General features: G+C 48.5%; 1 protein-coding gene across 1 annotated transcript in view; it reads right to left on the minus strand.

Annotated features, from left to right (window-relative positions):
- The window catches only part of LOC134910829 (L-gulonolactone oxidase-like), a 161,596-nt gene that overhangs the window by 11,258 nt on the left and 130,545 nt on the right, over positions 1-19,793 (minus strand). Inside the window, exon 8 of the mRNA XM_063919213.1 lies at positions 594-743. Within this exon, the coding sequence (XP_063775283.1) occupies positions 594-743 (150 nt within the window). The remainder of the gene's footprint in view (positions 1-593; positions 744-19,793) is intronic.

Genomic DNA, 19,793 nt, shown 5'->3' on the forward strand with positions numbered 1-19,793 from the left:
CCCTGCATTACTGGTTACCGGGCAGAAGCTGCAGCATACAATGAGGTAATGATTCCGCCATGTCAGCCCGGCTAGGCACACGCCTGGGTGGCACAACTATTGGGGCTGCTGAGAAATTACATTGGGCATGAGTTGCCCCCAGCAGCGTCTGTTGCCTGTTGCCCATCTACGACTTTACGCAAATGCCTCTACAATCTCCTTCCCTTATCTACATCCATGGGGGCAAATGTGCAAGGACTGAGACGTCCACATTTAGCTCCCGTGCACGCTGTAATACTGATTGGTGCGTCCTTATACGCCACCATCAGTCTCCCCATGGGAACTTATACTAGCGCTATGGCAGCTGCGGTGTCTCCATCTGACTGTGACCTTCTAAGGTTGCTGCTGTGCGGCTGGGAACATAAACGGAACATGACACGCGGCTCTGAATGAGGCCCATTGTGTTCAAGTTGTTACTTTCTTCTTCTGCTTTCACGTCTACCAGTTGTTTATCCATAGTACGGCGTGCGGGCAGGAGAACATAACAGCTACTAATGATGGGTACAGAGGCTCTTGTGTCAGAACCACAGGACAGTCTAAAGATGGTTACTCACATGGGGATGGCCCAATCCTGGACGTATTGCTTGAAAAGACAGTCGAAATTGAAGACCTTGTAGCTGACGTCCACACGCTCACTTCTACTCGAGAACAGCAGCCAGAAGAAGAACCGGTTTATTGCAGGGACCAAGCTGGATACAAATGAGCTGTAATAACAGAGCGAAGCGGTATAATACTCATCCCTCCAACAAACCTTACCCCAGCGTACATTATTACTGTATACATCAACAAATGACTCCAGAGACTATATATAATAATGCTGCAATAACAGAGCGAAGCGGTATAATACTCATCCCTCCAACAAACCTTACCCCAGCGTACATTATTACTGTATACATCAACAAATGACTCCAGAGACTGTATATAATAATGCTGGTAAGCATGTGTCCACAGCCCCACCACATCCCTCCCAACAGTCAATAAGTGAGGGAAGAAAGGTGTCCTTCAGAGGAATCCTGTCCTCTGATTTGCCGACACAAGTGCTACACTCCTTCTCTGAAATAGGGAGCACAGGGAGGAGCTAGGTGTTGTGAAGGGGACTGAGATAAGAGACAGGGGCAAGGGGACAGAGATGAGAGACATGGAGAGAGGTTGTGAGGGAGACAAATATGAGAGATGGAGAGCTTGTGAGGTAGTGGAATAGACATGAGTTGTGGAGGGGATGAGGAGGATAGATGGGAGATACTGTAGGAGTCTGAGGGGTGTGTGTGAGGGGGGCAGATATGGGAGACGGAGAGCTAGAGAGGTAGTGGAATAGACATGAGACGTGGAGGGGATGAGGAGGATAGATGGGAGATACTGTAGGAGTCTGAGGGGGCAGATATGGGTGATAGAGAGCTAGAGAGGTAGTGGAATAGAGATGAGACTGGGAGGGGATAAGGGAGCTAGATGTGAGTCAGGGGGATGAGGGGGTGACGGGGACATATATCAGAGATGGAGAGGTAAATGAGGGGGTGACGGGGACATATATCAGAGATGGAGAGGTAAATGAGGGGGTGACGGGGACATATATCAGAGATGGAGAGGTAAATGAGGGGGTGACGGGGACATATATCAGAGATGGAGAGGTAGAGAAGTAAAGATGAGACATGGAGTTGGTGAGGGCTACAGATAAGAGATGGGGGAGTGAGGGGCACAGATAAGATACAGGGAGAAAGGGAGGTAGAGGGACAGAGATGGTTGATGGGGGGTGATGGGACAGAGTCAAGAGATTGAGATGTAGGGAAATAAAGATGAGACAGGGAGTTTGTGAGGAGGGCAGATAAGAGACAGGAAGAAGTGGGGGTAGAGATGAGAGACTGTTGGAGTGAGGGCAACAGAGGCGAGATACACGGAGGTGGGGAAGTGAAGGGGACAGAAATGAGAGACAGGGAGATGGGGATGTGTGAGGGGGACAGAGATGAGAAATAGGGGGGTGAGGAAGACAGAAATGAAAGACCAAGATGGAGGAGACAGAAATAAATGACAGGAAGATGGGGTGTTAGAGGGACAGAGATGACAGATGGGAGGTTGAGAAAAAGAAACCTGCACAAAAATACTAGTTCTAACCATGAAGAGAGAGCAAATGTATTTTTCTATGTACTTGGGACACTTTAAAAAATGCAATTTTGGTATTGTCATTGTGAGACGTAAATAAATAATAATAATAATAATAACAACAACAAATATAATAGTAACTAGGGCCCTCATTCCGAGTTGTTCGCTCGCTAGCTGCTTTTAGCAGCATTGCACACGCTAAGCCGCCGCCTACTGGGAGTGAATCTTAGCTTAGCAGAATTGCGAATAGACACTTCTTAGCAGTTTCTGAGTAGCTCCACACTTACTCTGCCACTGCGATCAGTTCAGTCAGTTTCATTCCTGGTTTGACGTAACAAACACACCCAGCGTTCACCCAGACACTCCCCCGTTTCTTCAGACACGCCTGCGTTTTTTCGCACACACCCATAAAACGGCCAGTTTCCGCCCAGAAACACCCACTTCCTGTCAATCACACTACGATCACCAGAACGATGAAAAATCTTTGCTAAGCCGTGAGTAAAATACCAAACTTTTGTGCTAATTTACTTGGCGCAGACGCACTGCAAACATTGCGCATGCGCAGTTTGCGACTTATCGCACCGATGCGAAGAAAAAGAACGAGCAAACAACTCGGAATGAGGGCCAATAGCCATAATAATAATAATAATAATAATAATAATAATAATACTAGAGATGTTAAGTCAATAAATACTCTATTGTTATATGTGAAATGTGAGCTTACCGGTGTCTGCCATATGCCATGGTGCCAGTGACACAGAGCGGGGAATGTGTGAGAAATCTTCCTCAGGTAACGGAGTAATAGAGAAGGTGTCGCTTACAACACCCAATCACATTCATATAGTTATTTAAAAAAACAGGCCTAGTGTCTGATTGGTTGCAAATGCACATGACATCCAAGAGCCAATAAGATGCCGTTTTGAGATCCGGGGAAATCCGGGGAAATCCGAATCCGCTCACCTCTAATATTTATATGTCACCCTTGCACACCCTTTGCATCACTGTGGGGCCATTCCCAGCACTCTGAGATGCTGGGCTGCCTCTGGACTCTCTCCAAGGGAGTCATTCCGAGTTGATCGCTCGCTAGCAACTTTTTGCAGCGCTGCGATCAGGTTAAATCTCTGCAAAACTGCACATGCGCATGCACCGCATTGCGCAGGTGCGGCGTACGGGTACAAAGAGGATCGGTGCTGGGCGATGGATTTAACAAAGAATCCATTCACACAGCCGATCGCAAGGAGATTGACAGGAAGAGGGCGTTTATGGGTGTCAACTGACCGTTTTCTGAGACTGTTTGGAAAAACGCAGGCGTGTCCAAGCGTTTGCAGGGCGGGTGTCTGACGTCAATTCCGGCACCAAAAAGTCTGAAGTGATCGCAGCGGCTGAGTAAGTCCAGAGCTACTCGGAAACTGCAAAAAACTTTTTTGTGCCGTCAGCTGCAAAAGCGTTCGCACACTCGCAAAGCGAAAATACACTCCCCCGTAGGCGCCGACTATCTGATCGCATCGCTGCTAAAAGTTGCTAGCGAGCGATCAACTCGGAATGACCCCCCAAAGCTTGATACATCTCCCCCTTACACTGCTCAGTTACAGTATGTGATATGGTTCTGTGTTCATTCTGCTGCAGAACCTTGTTGGCGTTAAGCACAGACTATGTGCAGAGAGACCCATATCATATGTTCATGTCAAGAAGAGTTAAATTATTACCCACATGAGACGTGACACTGTCACTAATCTGCCCCCAGGGGCAGCAGACAGATGTAGCGGCATCTGGAGAGGCAGCTGTGACTGTCCTGGGGCTGATCAGAGATAGAAATGTCTGGGAGATTCAGACAAGAAGACACATTTCTCTGACATGGATAACAGTCGTCTGTTCCGTATGTCATCGTTTGTCATCATCCTTTCTAGGGACTAAGGGGAACATTTACTAAGCAGTGATAAGAGCGGAGAAGTGAGCCAATGGAGAGGTTGCCCCATCAACCAATCAGCAGCTCTGTATAATTTTATAGTATGCAAATTATAGATGTTACTTCAGTGCTGATTGGTTGCCATGGGCAACTTCTCCACTGGCTCACTTCTCCGCTCTTATCACTGCTTAGTAAATGTCTCCCATAGATTCATGCTGTTATGTAAGAAGGTTCCCAGGAAGATTGCTATCATGTAGCTGTAACCCACCTATTACTGCCTTTCTTATGTCACAGGCTGCAGGTACATTGAGGTAAGTGTATTATGTGTCACTGCGGGTAAGTGTAGGGACCTGCGTGCTGCAGGAAACCTTGTAGGAACTGAGGTAGAGAGGAGACTGGTGAAGGGGGTGCAGACGTGACTCAAGGGGTAGCAAGGGCCTGATCTGGAGAGCTTACAGTCTAAAGGCAGAGGGTACTGCTGAGACAATAAATGCTAGTGGGGTGTGGAGTGGACCTGGGACCAGGGTTGCCACCTATGTCCCTGGATTTGAAAGCAATTGGATCCTGGAACCTACCATGTTGTAATGCAAGGAGTGTTTTTGCATGCAGGGTAAATACTGGCTGCTTTTGCATGTAGCCCACACATGCTGAGCAGCTTAACCTCTGGGTTAACATGCTTCAGCCGTAGGTTCACCACCCAGGAAAATGCATGATAAGTCAATATTGCAAAACAGGGCGTCGGCAGTTTCCCACGCACTGACCAATCAGTACGTCCTCATTCTTCAATATGGAGAATGTCCCCCAGTGACCTCTCATTTGTGACGGTGCTCCTGGAGGGGTGGCAGGGCAATTTTTTTTTTTTTGCCAAGTGTTGGGATGCTACATGCACTGAAAAGGACGTGACCCCAGGCTTGCTGGGACTTGTAGGCCACCTGTAAAAAAATATATATTATTTAACTATTTCATTACTATTACCTCCACACCCAAATCACAGGGGGGTATGGAGCTGGTTTTCCTTGGGGAAGGAGAAGCCAATTTGTTTTTTTATTTGGGGGTTGGGGGGGGGGGGGGAGTTTTCAGTAGGGATGCCATATTTGGGACTGGCTGCTGTTACAGCAAAGGTACTCCAAGCTGTGTGTCCCTCTGCTTTAAGGAGTTAAAGTACCAGCCAATCAGCTCCTGTCATTTTTCAAACATATGGCAGTTAGGAGCTGATTAGCTGGTACATTATCTCCATCCACTTTATCCCTCTGCAGGGCTTAGTAAATAGACCTCCATATATCATACCATATGCCCTTTCTGTACTTTCACTATGATCCGCTACAGTTGCCCACTTTCTGTGAGCCCACGCCTATTCTAGCACACGTGTCCCAGTAGTATTTAGTCAGGAACACATACATTACACAGGTTTTGTGGCCGGCTGACTTCAGTCTGCATTTCACCTGCTTTATATCAGCCACAGAACCTGTGTAATTCATACGTGTCCCTGAGATATTATCACATCTAGACAGTAAGCCTGTGACCGCCACCTCATCCCTTTCTGTCTGTCTGTTAATTCGCAGTGTCTTGATTTCCTACTGTATGTATTTCCCAATTGTACAGCACCGCGGCGTATGCCGGTGATCTAATGCTCAATGTTAATGAATTGCCCCCTTCACCCACTGCATATCCTGAGCGAGCAATTACTGAGACGGAACCCCGATTGTCCGCCCCTGTTTGGGGATCATCAGTGTAGTGTAGGGTTTTCCCATTCAGCGTCCTCAGAAGTGATAACATCATTAATGGGAATGCAGATTTGCATCTCGTCACAGGAGAGGAGCTGGAAAACTCTCCATAACCGGGTTCATTTCCGCCCAGTGAGCAGCTCGGACTACTATATATGTTGGTGGATACAATCAATATACTTAGTATATAGATAGAACATACAGAATTCTCTAGGATGCTTTGTTTCCTGCAGCAAAGAACGTACTGTATCTGGTTTACAACCCCTTCACCCAAACTCCTAGACATAATAAATCCACCTTGCGCAGCGACTCACATACCGTATAACACGGCTAAGGAGTGAGGTGGACAGCTAGGATGTACAAGACAGCGGCGGAGGCCTCCCAGGGCTGTGTCTGCATTGTAATGTGTCCGCTAAGCTGCAGGAAATAAGCTGCACACATTACAGAAACATACTGAGCTCACGTAACAGTACTGTGCAATAATGCCACACTGAGCTCACGCATTTAAGTACTGTACATATCACACTGTAATGTCAAAGCAGACTCCACAGTACTACAATCTCCATCGTGTTCACCTAGTTTTCAGCAGAACATTTATTTTCATGCATTTTAAATACTCTTTATCTTTACAAAATAATAGTAAGTTATAAAGCCCAGAGAATAATAATAATAGTAATGAATAATAATAATAATAATAATAATAATAATGCATCACAGCAGGAGTTGCATCAAACATGCAGTAAAATGCTTTTTTTACAGGGGTGACGAATATGTAACCCTGGGGCCAGTGATATCGGGCTGCTGTGTAATAGCAGCTACAGTACAGGACAGGAGACTGCTTGGCGCATTTCATTTAAGATGATTGCCCAAAAAAATATGACACCTTAATTTATGTAGAGACATCGCAGAGTGTAAAAATAAACGTGTTGTTTCGCAATGAGATCCCTGAGGCTGATTGCGCTGCTTGCCAGTACCGGAGTTAATTAGCCGCAGAATAAGGTAATGTACTATGTATGAAGTAAAAACACACATGGCCTTATGCTGGGCGCTAAGTAAAATGGGCATAAAATAAAAAAAATCCCAGGAAAATGGTGTATTTCTGCCCACGTACAGAGCTGCGCACATCTCAAGGTACGTAGGCTCCAAAATCATTCACTTCAGTGTCCCCTGTGTCCTCCTACAGTACTAGGCTTATTACATAACTACTGTATTGGTAACGGGGAACGGGACTGACCTCCCAGCCATGTAATGCTGACCGCAACATAGGGTAACATATGTACTAAACTGGAGAGAGAGCTAAAGTACAAAGCAACCAGCTACTGTCATTTTTCAAACACAGGGGTCTATTCATGAGCAGTGAAAAGTGTAGAAGTGAGGCTGTGGAGAAGTTGCCCATGGCAGCCAATCAGCTGCTCCGTTAAATTGTATAGTATGCAAATTATAAATGTTACGTCAATGCTGATTGGTTGCCATGGGCAACTTCTCCACTGGCTCACTTCTCCACCCTTTTCACTGCTTCATGAATAGACCCCACAGTCTGTAACAGGGCAGTTAGGAGCAGACTGTCTACAACTTTATCTCTCTCCACTTTATCTTCTCTATCTAAGGCTTAGTACATAGACCACATAACCCACCCCTCCCCTTCCCCTCGCCCCTGCTGCTTCTCCCCCTGCCCAAATTCAGAGAGACTGGTTGGGTTGCATGGAGGGAGGGTTAGGCACCATCAGGGATGGTTAGGGTTAGGCTGTGGTGGGTGGGGAGAATTAGGGTCAGGCTGCAAGGGGCGGGAGGGGGAGTTAGGGTTAGGGCGTTAGTGTAAGTACACTTACAAAACAGGTATCTGGATAACGCTGTCGATATTCTGACCGCTGGCATCCCAAGCGCCGGGATCCTGATACCAACCCATATACAATACATTAGGGAATGTAGACTGTAAGCTCCAATGGAGCAGGAACGGATATGAATGACAAATATTCTCTGTGCCCAGCTGTGTAAATCAGTGGTGCTATGTAAGTAAATACTGATGTCATACTAGCAATTAACCACAAGATGGCAGCAGCGCCCTGAGAATTCTTAGAACTCATTCTATGGTAACAGAGACTCAATGTACCGTATTTGCCGGCGTATAAGACGACTGGGCGTATAAGACGACCCCCCAACATTTCCACTCAAAATATAGAGTTTGTTATATACTCGCCATATAAGACTACCCCCTCTTCCGCACACCTTCCACACACCAAATAAAACGTAAAAGAACATCAGATTTGATTTGATTTCTCAGAAACACAGGCAGGCATTTTGCTATGCTATACTGTACTGTACAATGGTGCAGTACTGTGGTTGGCTGTTGGCTGTATACAAAGCCTGATTGGATTGGTCCCTGCCGTCTCTCTGTCACTAGCAGCTGTCTGGTCTGCCCTGTAGTACCAGTATTAAGCCCCCCTCACCTGCAGCTTCCCTGCAGTGCTGCCGCTGTCCCCCCTGCCTAAGCCGCTGTCCCCCCCCCCCCCTTCTTATGCATACCAAATCTCTTATACTGTAAGTGCTGCCGATGTCCGCCTGTCACTGCTGAATGTCGGCTCCTGCTCAGTGACATGAGCCGGGTGCTGCACTGTAACAATACGTGCAGCACCTGGCTCCTGTCCCTGTGTAGGAGCCGGACTTCACACAGCTTCACCCGTACACTCACCGTACAGATAGAGGCACTTCACGGGGGAAGTGGGGGGGGGGGCAGCCAACATCATCTTCTCAACCACCATTGCTGAAAACGGGGGTCCGCCCGCGAGGCCACGCCCCCTTATGCTAGGTCACGCCCCTGTTTCGCGACTTCCCACGCCGGGCGACTTCCCGCCCGGCGTATAAGACGACACCCGGCGTATAAGACGACCCCCCACTTGGAGGCATGTTTTTCAGGGGGAAAAAGTCGTCTTATACGCCGGCAAATACGGTAACTGTATCACAGACTTCAGTGCAATTTAATTGCTAATAAATGAATATACACTGCTCAAAAAAATAAAGGGAACACTAAAATAACACATCCTAGATCTGAATGAATGAAATATTCTTATGAAATACTTTGTTCTTTACATAGTTGAATGTGCTGACAACAAAACCACACAAAAATTATCAATGGAAATCAAATTTATTAACCCATGGAGGTCTGGATGTGGAGTCACCCTCAAAATTAAAGTGGAAAAACACACTACAGGCTGATCCAACTTTGATGTAATGTCCTTAAAACAAGTAAAAATGAGGCTCAGTAGTGTGTGTGGCCTCCACGTGCCTGTATGACCTCCCTACAACGCCTGGGCATGCTCCTGATGAGGTGGAGGATGCAGTGGCGTAACTAGAAATTTTTCTCCCCCAAGCCAAAAAATATTTGGCGCCCCCCCCCCCCCCCCCCTCCCGCCGCATAACTGGGAGCAAGAAAGGGACAAATATGCGCGCGCCGAAGGCGCGCGCTGCAAAAAAAGGGGCGTGGTTTTGTTGGAATGGGCGTGGTTTCTCGTAAAGGGGCGTGGTATTGCAGGAAAAGACTACCTTATACCCCAGTTTTGCAACCTGCACGCCCAGACGTTAGCCACCACAGGAAAGAAAAATAATCCTGATTCATGCCCCTTACATTATTTGTCATTTTTCCTCCTTATAGTAATGCCCAGTATACATTATGCCACATACTGCAATGGCCCTTAGACATTATGCCGCACACAACAATGCACATGACACAATATGCACACACTGTAATGCCCCCGACACATTATGCCACACACCGTAATGCCCCCGACACATTATGACAGGAATCGCAATGCCCGTTATACATTATGCTACACACTGCAATGCCCCTGATACATTATAGCACATACAATGCCTGTGACACATTATGACATACACTGCAATGTCCGTGATACATTATGCCACACACTGCAATGCCCCTGATACATTATAGCACATACAATGCCTGTGACACATTATGACACACACCGCAATGACCTTGAGACATTATACCACAATGCCCGTGATATAGTATACCATACACCGTAATGCCTGTGACACATACCGCAATGCCCTGCCCGTTATACCCTATGCCACACACCGCAATGCCCGTTATGTATTATGCCACACTGCAATGACCCTGAGACATTATACCACATACCACAATGCCCGTGATATAGTATACCACACACCGTAATGCCTGACACATTATGACACACACCGCAATGTCCGTGATACATTATGCCACACACTGCAATGACCCTGAGACATTATACCACATATCACAATGCCCGCGATATAGTATACCATACACCGTAATGCCTGTGACACATTATGACACACACCACAATGTCCGTGATACATTATGCCACACACCGTAATGCCCATTACACATTAAGTCCTACAGTAAGGCTTCTAATTACTTTTCAATTACCTTCTCGTTGTCAGGGGTTTCATGCACTGGGTGTCATGCTCGTTGCCAGGTGTTTCATGCACTGGGTGTCATGCTCGTTGTCAGGTGTTTCATGCACTGGGTGTCATGCTCGTTGCTAGGAGGTAGTCCTTGTTGCTAGGGCTGTGCTCCCAGTGCCACATATGTCCCCAGTGCCAGATATTTCCCCACGGTGCCAGGTACTCACATGCCCCCGGTGCCAAATATAGCCCCCCCCCCCATGTGCCAGGTACACATATACCCCCCCAGTGCCAGATATGCCCCCAGTGCCAGATATTCCCCCCCAGTGCCACATATGCCCCCAGTGCCAGATATTCCCCCCATGCCAGATATGCCGCCAGTGCCATATATTCCCCCCCAGTGCCACATATGCCCCCAGTGCCAGATATTCCCCCAGTGCCAGATATGCCGCCAGTGCCATATATTCCCCCCGAGTGCCATATATGCCCCCAGTGCCATATATCCCCAGTGACAGATATTCCCCCCCAGTGCCAGATATTCTCCCCCAGTGCCATATAAGCCCCAGGGCCAGATATTCCCTCCCAGTGCCAGATATCCCCCCCCCCCCCAGTGCCATATATCCACCCCGTGCCAGATATCCCCCCCCCCAGTGCCATATATGCCCCAGTGCCAGATATCCCCCCCAGTGCCAGACATCCCCCCCCCCCCAGTGCGATATGCCCTAGTGCCAGATATCCCCCCCCCCCCCAGTGCCATATATGCCCCAGTGCCAGATATCCCCCCCCCCCCCTTCCCCAGTGCCAGATATGCCCTAGTGCCAGATATCCCCCGCCCCCCCCCACAGTGTCATATATGCCCCAGTGCCGGATATCCCCCCTAGTGCCTGACATCCCCCCCCCAATGGCCATATATTCCCCGGTGCCAGACACCCTCTCCTCTCTCCCCCCCCCGTGACAGATATGCCGCAGTGCAGCCGCCGCTTGTTGGAGAACTTGGAGGGACACGGCGGGCGCAGCGTGTGCCTCTCCTGTGTCCCTCCTGAGTCCTGCATCATCTCCGGCGGCCGCGGGTCTGATAGGGGGAAGTGCCGTCCGTGAGCTCTAATTGGCTCACGGACGGCACTTCCCCCTATTAGACCCGCGGGCCGCCGGAGATGATGCAGGGCTCAGGAGGGACACAGGATAGGCACACGCTGCGCCCGCCGTGTCCCTCCAATAAAGCAGACTGACATGCGGACGTTCGTCCGCATGTCAGTCTGCTGTAATCAGTGGCGCCCCCGCAGCCCCTCGCCCCCAAGCCACCGCGAGGACTGCGGGGGCAGTAGTTACGCCACTGGGAGGATGGTCTCCTGAGGGATCTCCTCCTAGACCTGGACTAAAGCATCCGCCAACTCCTGGACAGTCTGTGGTGCAACGTGGTGTTGGTGGATGGAGCGAGACATGATGTCCCAGATGTGCTCAATTGGATTCAGGTCTGGGGAACGGGCGGGCCAGTCCATTGCATCAATGCCTTCGTCTTGCAGGAACTGCTGACACATTCCAGCCACATGAGGTCTAGCATTGTCTTGCATTAGGAGGAACCCAGGGCCAACCGCACCAGCATATGGTCTCACAAGGGGTCTGAGGATCTCCCCTCGGTACATAATGGCAGTCAGGCTACCTCTGGCGAGCACATGGACGGCTGTGCGGCCCCCCAAAGAAATGCCACCCCACACTATTACTGACCCACTGCCAAACCGGTCATGCTGGAGGATGTTGCAGGCAGCAGAACGTTCTCCTTGGCGTCTCCAGACTCTGTCACGTCTGTCTCATGTGCTCAGTGAGAACCTGCTTTCATCTGTGAAGAGCACAGGGCGCCAGTGGCGAATTTGCCAATCTTGGTGTTCTCTGGCAAATGCCAAACGTCCTGCACGGTGTAAGCACAACCAACACCTGTGAACGTCGGGCCCTCATACCACTCTCATGGAGTCTGTTTCTGATCGTTTGAGTAGACACATACACATGCACATTTGTCGCTTGCTGGAGGTCATTTTGCAGGGCTCTGGCAGTGCTCCTCCTGTTCCTCCTTGCACAAAGGCGGAGGTAGCGGTCCTGCTGCTGGGTTGTTGCCCTCCTACGGCCTCCTCCACGTCTCCTGATGTACTGGCCTGTCTCCTGGTAGCACCTCCATGCTCTGGACACTACGCTGACAGACACAGCAAACCTTCTTGCCACAGCTCGCATTGATGTGCCATCCTGGATGAGCTGCACTACCTGAGCCACTTGTGTGGGTTGTAGACTCTGTCTCATGCTACCACTAGAGTGAAAGCACCGCCAGCTTTCAAAAGTGACCAAAACATCAGCCAGAAAGCATAGGAGCTGAGAAGTGGTCTGTGGGCACCACCTGCAGAACAACTCCTTTATTGGGGGTGTCTTGCTAATTGCCTATAATTCCCACCTGTTGTCTATTCCATTTGCACAACAGCATGTGAAATTGATTGTCAATCAGTGTTGCTTCCTAAGTGGACAGTTTGATTTCACAGAAGTGTGATTGACTTGGAGTTACATTGTGTTGTTTAAGTGTTCCCTTTATTTTTTTGAGCAGTGTATTTAGAGTAGGCTTTGGCAACCTGCAGCTCTCTGCTCATTCCAGCTGGACAGGGCATGCTGGAATTTGTAGTATCCCAACTACAATTCTATAGTAGAACAGTAATTACCTGATCATATGATTATAAGATTAGCGGCACAGAAGCTGGGAGATGGTATAGGGGAGCTTTATGTATGTTTGCCCCACCACGATCCCTGTTACCAGCCAGGCAGTAGGGCCACAGTGGTCTCCTTTAGGAAGTAATCATTAAAACTGGCTGTCGGGTTTGATTTGTAAGTACGTAGTGACTGGGGTCTGACACACTAGTTATATAAATCTGTTACATCCATGAATAGAGATCAGACTCATTCAGATATTGGTAAATATAGGAACAGACATTTTTTTTACAAGGCATCAAACTAATCATTAGACAGTAAGAGGTTAATGGTCTAAAAAAGATGATGCCATATCCTTAGTGCACCTGTAGGGGGCGATCATTGTCCAGCAAAGGTAATGGTGGGGACAATTAGCAATACAAAATGCCTTTTGCGCTGTATGATATGTTTACGCTGATCGCCGGGGGGACTGGTGACATCAAAGAGGAGTTAGAGAGTCATCAGGACATTCCAGGCGGCTGCCAAGACTGCAGGATGCCTGACTGGAGCGTCTCAAAGACGCCCCGGCCACCTTTCCAGCAGAGATCCAGGCTGCATGTGACAGGGGCAGTGACATGATGTGAGGAGGGGAACGGAGGCAGCAGGAAGCCACAGACTGAGAGTTATATAGTGGGAGGAGCAGGGTCCCCAGCAGCACAGAGTATATCAGGAGATGTGTGATGTGTCAGTGAGGACAGGGCTGCATGTGGCAGGGGCAGTGACATGATGTGAGGAGGGGAATGGAGGTAGCAGGAAGCCACAGACTGAGAGTTATACAGTGGGAGGAGCAGGGTCCCCAGCAGCACAGAGTATATCAGGAGATGTATGATGTGTGAGGACAGGGCTGCATGTAACATGGGCAGTGACATGATGTGAGGAGGGGAATGGAGGCAGCAGGAAGCCACAGACTGAGAATTATACAGTGGAAGGAGCAGGGTCCCCAGCAGCACAGAGTATATCAGGAGAGGAGTGATGTGATAGGACAGGGCTGCATGTGACAGGGGCAGTGACATGATGTGAGGAGGGGAATGGAGGCAGCAGGAAGCCACAGACTGAGAATTATATAGTGGGAGGAGCAGGGTCCCCCGCAGCACAGAGTATATCAGGAGAGGAATGATGTGTCAGTGAGGACAGGGCTGAATGTGACAGGGGCAGTGACATGATGTGAGGAGGGGAATGGAGGCAGCAGGAAGCCACAGACTGAGAGTTATATAGTGGGAGTAGCAGGGTCCCCAGCAGCACAGAGTATATCAGGAGATGAGTGATGTGTCAGTGAGGACAGGGCTTCATGTGACAGGGGCAGTGACATGATGTGAGGAGGGGAATGGAGGCAGCAGGAAGCCACAGACTGAGAGTTATATAGTGGAGGAGCAGGGTCCCCAGCAGCACAGAGTATATCAGGAGATGAGTGATGTGTCAGTGAGGACAGGGCTGCATGTGACAAGGGCAAAGACATGATGTGAGGAGGGGAATGGAGGCAGCAGGGAGCCACAGACTGAGAGTTATATAGTGAGAGGAGCAGGGTCCCCCAGCAGTACAGAGTATATCAGGAGAGGAGTGATGTGTCAGTGAGGACAGGGCTGAATGTGACAGGGGCAGTGACATGATGTGAGGAGGGGAATGGAGGCAGCAGGAAGCCACAGACTGAGAGTTATATAGTGGGAGGAGCAGGGTCCCCCAGCAGCACAGAGTATATCAGGAGATGAGTACTGTGTCAGTGAGGACAAGGCTGCATGTGACAGGGGCAGTGACATGATGTGAGGAGGGGAATGGAGGCAGCAGGGAGCCACAGACTGAGAGTTATATAGTGGAAGGAGCAGGTCCCCCAGCAGCACAGAGTATATCAGGAGATGAGTGATGTGTCAGTGAGGACAGGGCTGCATGTGACAAGGGCAGTGACATGATGTGAGGAGGGGAATGGAGGCAGCAGGAAGACACAGACTGAGAGTTATATAGTGAGAGGAGCAGGGTCCCCCAGCAGCACAGAGTATATCAGGAGAGGAGTGATGTGTTAGTGAGGACAGGGCTGCATGTGACAGGGCAGTGACATGATGTGAGGAGGAGAATGGAGGCAGCAGGAAGCCACAGACTGAGAGTTATATAGTGGAAGGAGTAAATCCCCCAGCAGCACAGAGTATATCAGCTGTACAGTATTTTAATTTCCATCGCATCTAAGTTTGTGTCAATATCAGGCCATTTAGTGCCACTAAGCACTTGTACAGAATCTCACTAGAAGAAGGAAATAGGTGAGATCTAAAAACCAACGCTGCATTCTAATATTCCATCGCATAAAAAAAAAGTTCAAATCTCATTTTGGCCGGGGATTCATTCCACATCAATCAAGAAGGCCAGCTCAGCGCTGAAAGAGTTAACTGTGCGTGTGGCACCATTGATACAAAAAATATCAGCGCTATGCACCTAATGTGATTACAGTGAATGTATTTATATATTAGACAATATATAGCAATGTACTGTAAGCGTGCCGGAAGGGGTAAGTGCTGGGAAATGAGCAGCTGACATCTGTGCAGCATGTGGCGTCTCCGTTCTGGCAGCGGTGTATACTGTATATCACTATTGTCAGCGGCACAGGGTCCTGCCTGTATAATACTGTGAGGGAGAGAGACGGCACAAAGGCAGGGTGACCCCAGAGAGTGCATCGATAGGTAAGGGACCCTGACAATGGGACGCCTGAGACACAGCTAATAACAGGTTAATTAACCATGTGCTGTGAGGCCTGTGTCGCCTTTGTCCTAGTTACTCTTCTATTTTGCAGTTGCCTGTGGGAGATGTCTCAAATAAGGGAGCAGTCAACCGAGTGTTAAATACAGTTGCTGTTTAAATCCAAATAGATAATGTGAAATGCTTCCTGATGCTAAATATATAGGGGGAGATGTACTAAGCTTTGGAGAGAGATAAAGTAGCTGGCATTGCGCACGTGACTGGGGTAATAGCGACAGTAAATGAAATGTAGCCGCTGTTTGACTGACAGGAAGCCGGCATTTCTGGGCAGAAACCTGACGTTTTCTGGGTGTGACGGAAAAAATGCAGGCGTGCCCAGGCGTTTTCGGGGAGGGTCTGTGACGTCATGCTATAGGTAACATCACCATTCTGTTTTAGAAGCGTTGGTACATTTACCCCCTGGTTCAGACCAGACTGAGCCGCTCTGCGCCCGGAAGTCAGGTGATGTGTGTAGCTCATCCTGTACCATCTGTACGTAACACATTCCACTCTGTATACTGTATGTAACAGGGTGCAGTTAATCTGCTGGCTGTCGGAATTCTGCCGGTTAGGATACCGACGCCTGAATCCTTACAGCCGACTGCTGGAATCCCGGAGCACAGGGGCTATTCCCACTCGTGAGTGTCCTGGTATACTGGTGGCCGGCATCCCAGGCCGCCGATATCATACCGATCCCCTGTAACACACTGACTCAGGAGTGCCCCATCAACCAATCAGCAGCGCTGTATCATTTTATAGTATGCAAATGTTCTTATGTAAGAAGGTTCCCAGGAAGATTGCTATCATGTAGCTGTAACCCACCTATTACTGCCTATCTTATGTCACAGGCTGCCGGTACATTGAGGTAAGTGTATTATGTATCACTGCAGGTAAGTGTAGGGACCTGCGTGCTGCAGGAAACCTTGTAGGAACTGAACCCTTAAACCTCTATATTATGTTCATGGCATCTGTAAAGCGCTATATAAACAAAATTATTATTATTATTATTATTATTATTATTATTATTATTATTATTATTATATCCGTATTCCGGCTGTCCTGAGCGAGCCTGGTGTTTCTGAGCCCCCTCTGCTCGTTCCCAAAGCAGTTATGATCTAGACTCTACTGGAAAATGGAAACTGTGATATTTACAGTAGATGGCATTGCCTATAGACTCCTGTACACACGAATCCCCAGAGAAGGATCCAAAAGATTTCTCTCTGTCCTCGTCGTGGCTGGCACAAGCGCAATAGGGCTCCCGGATCATAAACCCAGAAGTACTCAGAACACAGAGGTCAGCTCTTATTGGGCAGGATGTACTTAATGGAAAATGAGGTGAACCGCTGTTGATCGCATTTTCTGAATGTATTAAAGCCCCAGCCGCCGGCTCTGTGCTGCAGAGGGGATCGCCAGCGGGCTTCTCTTCTCAGCGCTGGTGTGAGGGATTCGATCGGATCCCTCCCAGCATGCCCCGTTGCCGCCACCGTCACTCTGCATGCGCAGCCTGACTCCCGGGGACAACACCCGGAAGTCTGGCAGCCACCAGAGATTGCGAAGGACAGCTCTTATCGGAAGAGCCAACAGTCAGAACCACCACGAGGGGTGTGTGACCAGTGCTGCCACCCAGTGAGCAAGGAAGAGGGGGGCTGCACAATTGCTGCACCTACTGCTCCCATTTTGCACCTTACATGGTGTCTGGAGAGTACATAGAAAGGTGCTGAGCACAATTCTGAGCATAGGTAAATGCAGGGGGGGGGGGGGGGGGGTTCCAGTTGCTTGGAAACTCCACTTCCCCACAGCCTGTCCAGCAGTCACTACATGCAGTATAAAGGGTGGAATGGAGCTGCTGCACATGCCCAGTGTCAGTAGATTATCCTACCTAGTCTGCTGTGTGTGTCTGTGGATCTGAGTGCTCAGTCACCGCACCAGAGAGAGAATCTGGTAAGTGGGTTACTGTCATCATTGGGCCTGCATGTGTCTGATGTGCTGTATTACATGCACTGCACTGTGTCTGATGTGCTGTATTACATGCACTGCATGTGTCTGATGTGCTGTATTACATGCACAGCACTGTGTCTGATGTGCTGTATTACATGCACTGCATGTGTCTGATGTGCTGTATTACATGCACTGCATGTGTCTGATGTGCTGTATTACATGCACTGCATGTGTCTGATGTGCTGTATTACATGCACTGCATGTGTCTGATGTGCTGTATTACATGCACTGCACTGTGTCTGATGTGCTGTATAACATGCACTGCATGTGTCTGATGTGCTGTATAACATGCACTGCATGTGTCTGATGTGCTGTATTACATGCACTGCATGTGTCTGATGTGCTGTATTACATGCACTGCATGTGTCTGATGTGCTGTATTACATGCACTGCACTGTGTCTGATGTGCTGTATAACATGCACTGCACTGTGTCTGATGTGCTGTATTACATGCACTGCATGTGTCTGATGTGCTGTATTACATGCACTGCACTGTGTCTGATGTGCTGTATTACATGCACTGCATGTGTCTGATGTGCTGTATTACATGCACTGCACTGTGTCTGATGTGCTGTATAACATGCACTGCACTGTGTCTGATGTGCTGTATAACATGCACTGCATGTGTCTGATGTGCTGTATTACATGCACTGCACTGTGTCTGATGTGCTGTATTACATGCACTGCACTGTGTCTGATGTGCTGTATTACATGCACTGCATGTGTCTGATGTGCTGTATTACATGCACTGCATGTGTCTGATGTGCTGTATTACATGCACTGCATGTGTCTGATGTGCTGTATTACATGCACTGCATGTGTCTGATGTGCTGTATTACATGCACTGCATGTGTCTGATGTGCTGTATTACATGCACTGCACTGTGTCTGATGTGCTGTATTACATGCACTGCACTGTGTCTGATGTGCTGTATTACATGCACTGCGTCTGATGTGCTGTATTACATGCACTGCACTGTGTCTGATGTGCTGTATTACATGCACTGCGTCTGATGTGCTGTATTACATGCACTGCACTGTGTCTGATGTGCTGTATTACATGCACTGCATGTGTCTGATGTGCTGTATTACATGCACTGCACTGTGTCTGATGTGCTGTATTACATGCACTGCATGTGTCTGATGTGCTGTATTACATGCACTGCATGTGTCTGATGTGCTGTATAACATGCACTGCACTGTGTCTGATGTGCTGTATTACATGCACTGCACTGTGTCTGATGTGCTGTATTACATGCACTGCATGTGTCTGATGTGCTGTATTACATGCACTGCACTGTGTCTGATGTGCTGTATTACATGCACTGCGTCTGATGTGCTGTATAACATGCACTGCACTGTGTCTGATGTGCTGTATTACACGCACTGCATGTGTCTGATGTGCTGTATTACATGCACTGCACTGTGTCTGATGTGCTGTATTACATGCACTGCATGTGTCTGATGTGCTGTATAACATGCACTGCACTGTGTCTGATGTGCTGTATTACATGCACTGCATGTGTCTGATGTGCTGTATTACATGCACTGCACTGTGTCTGATGTGCTGTATTACATGCACTGCGTCTGATGTGCTGTATTACATGCACTGCACTGTGTCTGATGTGCTGTATTACATGCACTGCATGTGTCTGATGTGCTGTATTACATGCACTGCACTGTGTCTGATGTGCTGTATTACATGCACTGCATGTGTCTGATGTGCTGTATTACATGCACTGCACTGTGTCTGATGTGCTGTATTACATGCACTGCATGTGTCTGATGTGCTGTATAACATGCACTGCACTGTGTCTGATGTGCTGTATTACATGCACTGCATGTGTCTGATGTGCTGTATAACATGCACTGCACTGTGTCTGATGTGCTGTATTACATGCACTGCATGTGTCTGATGTGCTGTATTACATGCACTGCATGTGTCTGATGTGCTGTATTACATGCACTGCACTGTGTCTGATGTGCTGTATTACATGCACTGCATGTGTCTGATGTGCTGTATTACATGCACTGCATGTGTCTGATGTGCTGTATAACATGCACTGCACTGTGTCTGATGTGCTGTATTACATGCACTGCATGTGTCTGATGTGCTGTATTACATGCACTGCACTGTGTCTGATGTGCTGTATTACATGCACTGCATGTGTCTGATGTGCTGTATTACAT

Source organism: Pseudophryne corroboree, chromosome 4, assembly GCF_028390025.1.
Source record: "Pseudophryne corroboree isolate aPseCor3 chromosome 4, aPseCor3.hap2, whole genome shotgun sequence".
In the NCBI taxonomy this organism is placed as follows: Eukaryota; Metazoa; Chordata; class Amphibia; order Anura; family Myobatrachidae; genus Pseudophryne; species Pseudophryne corroboree.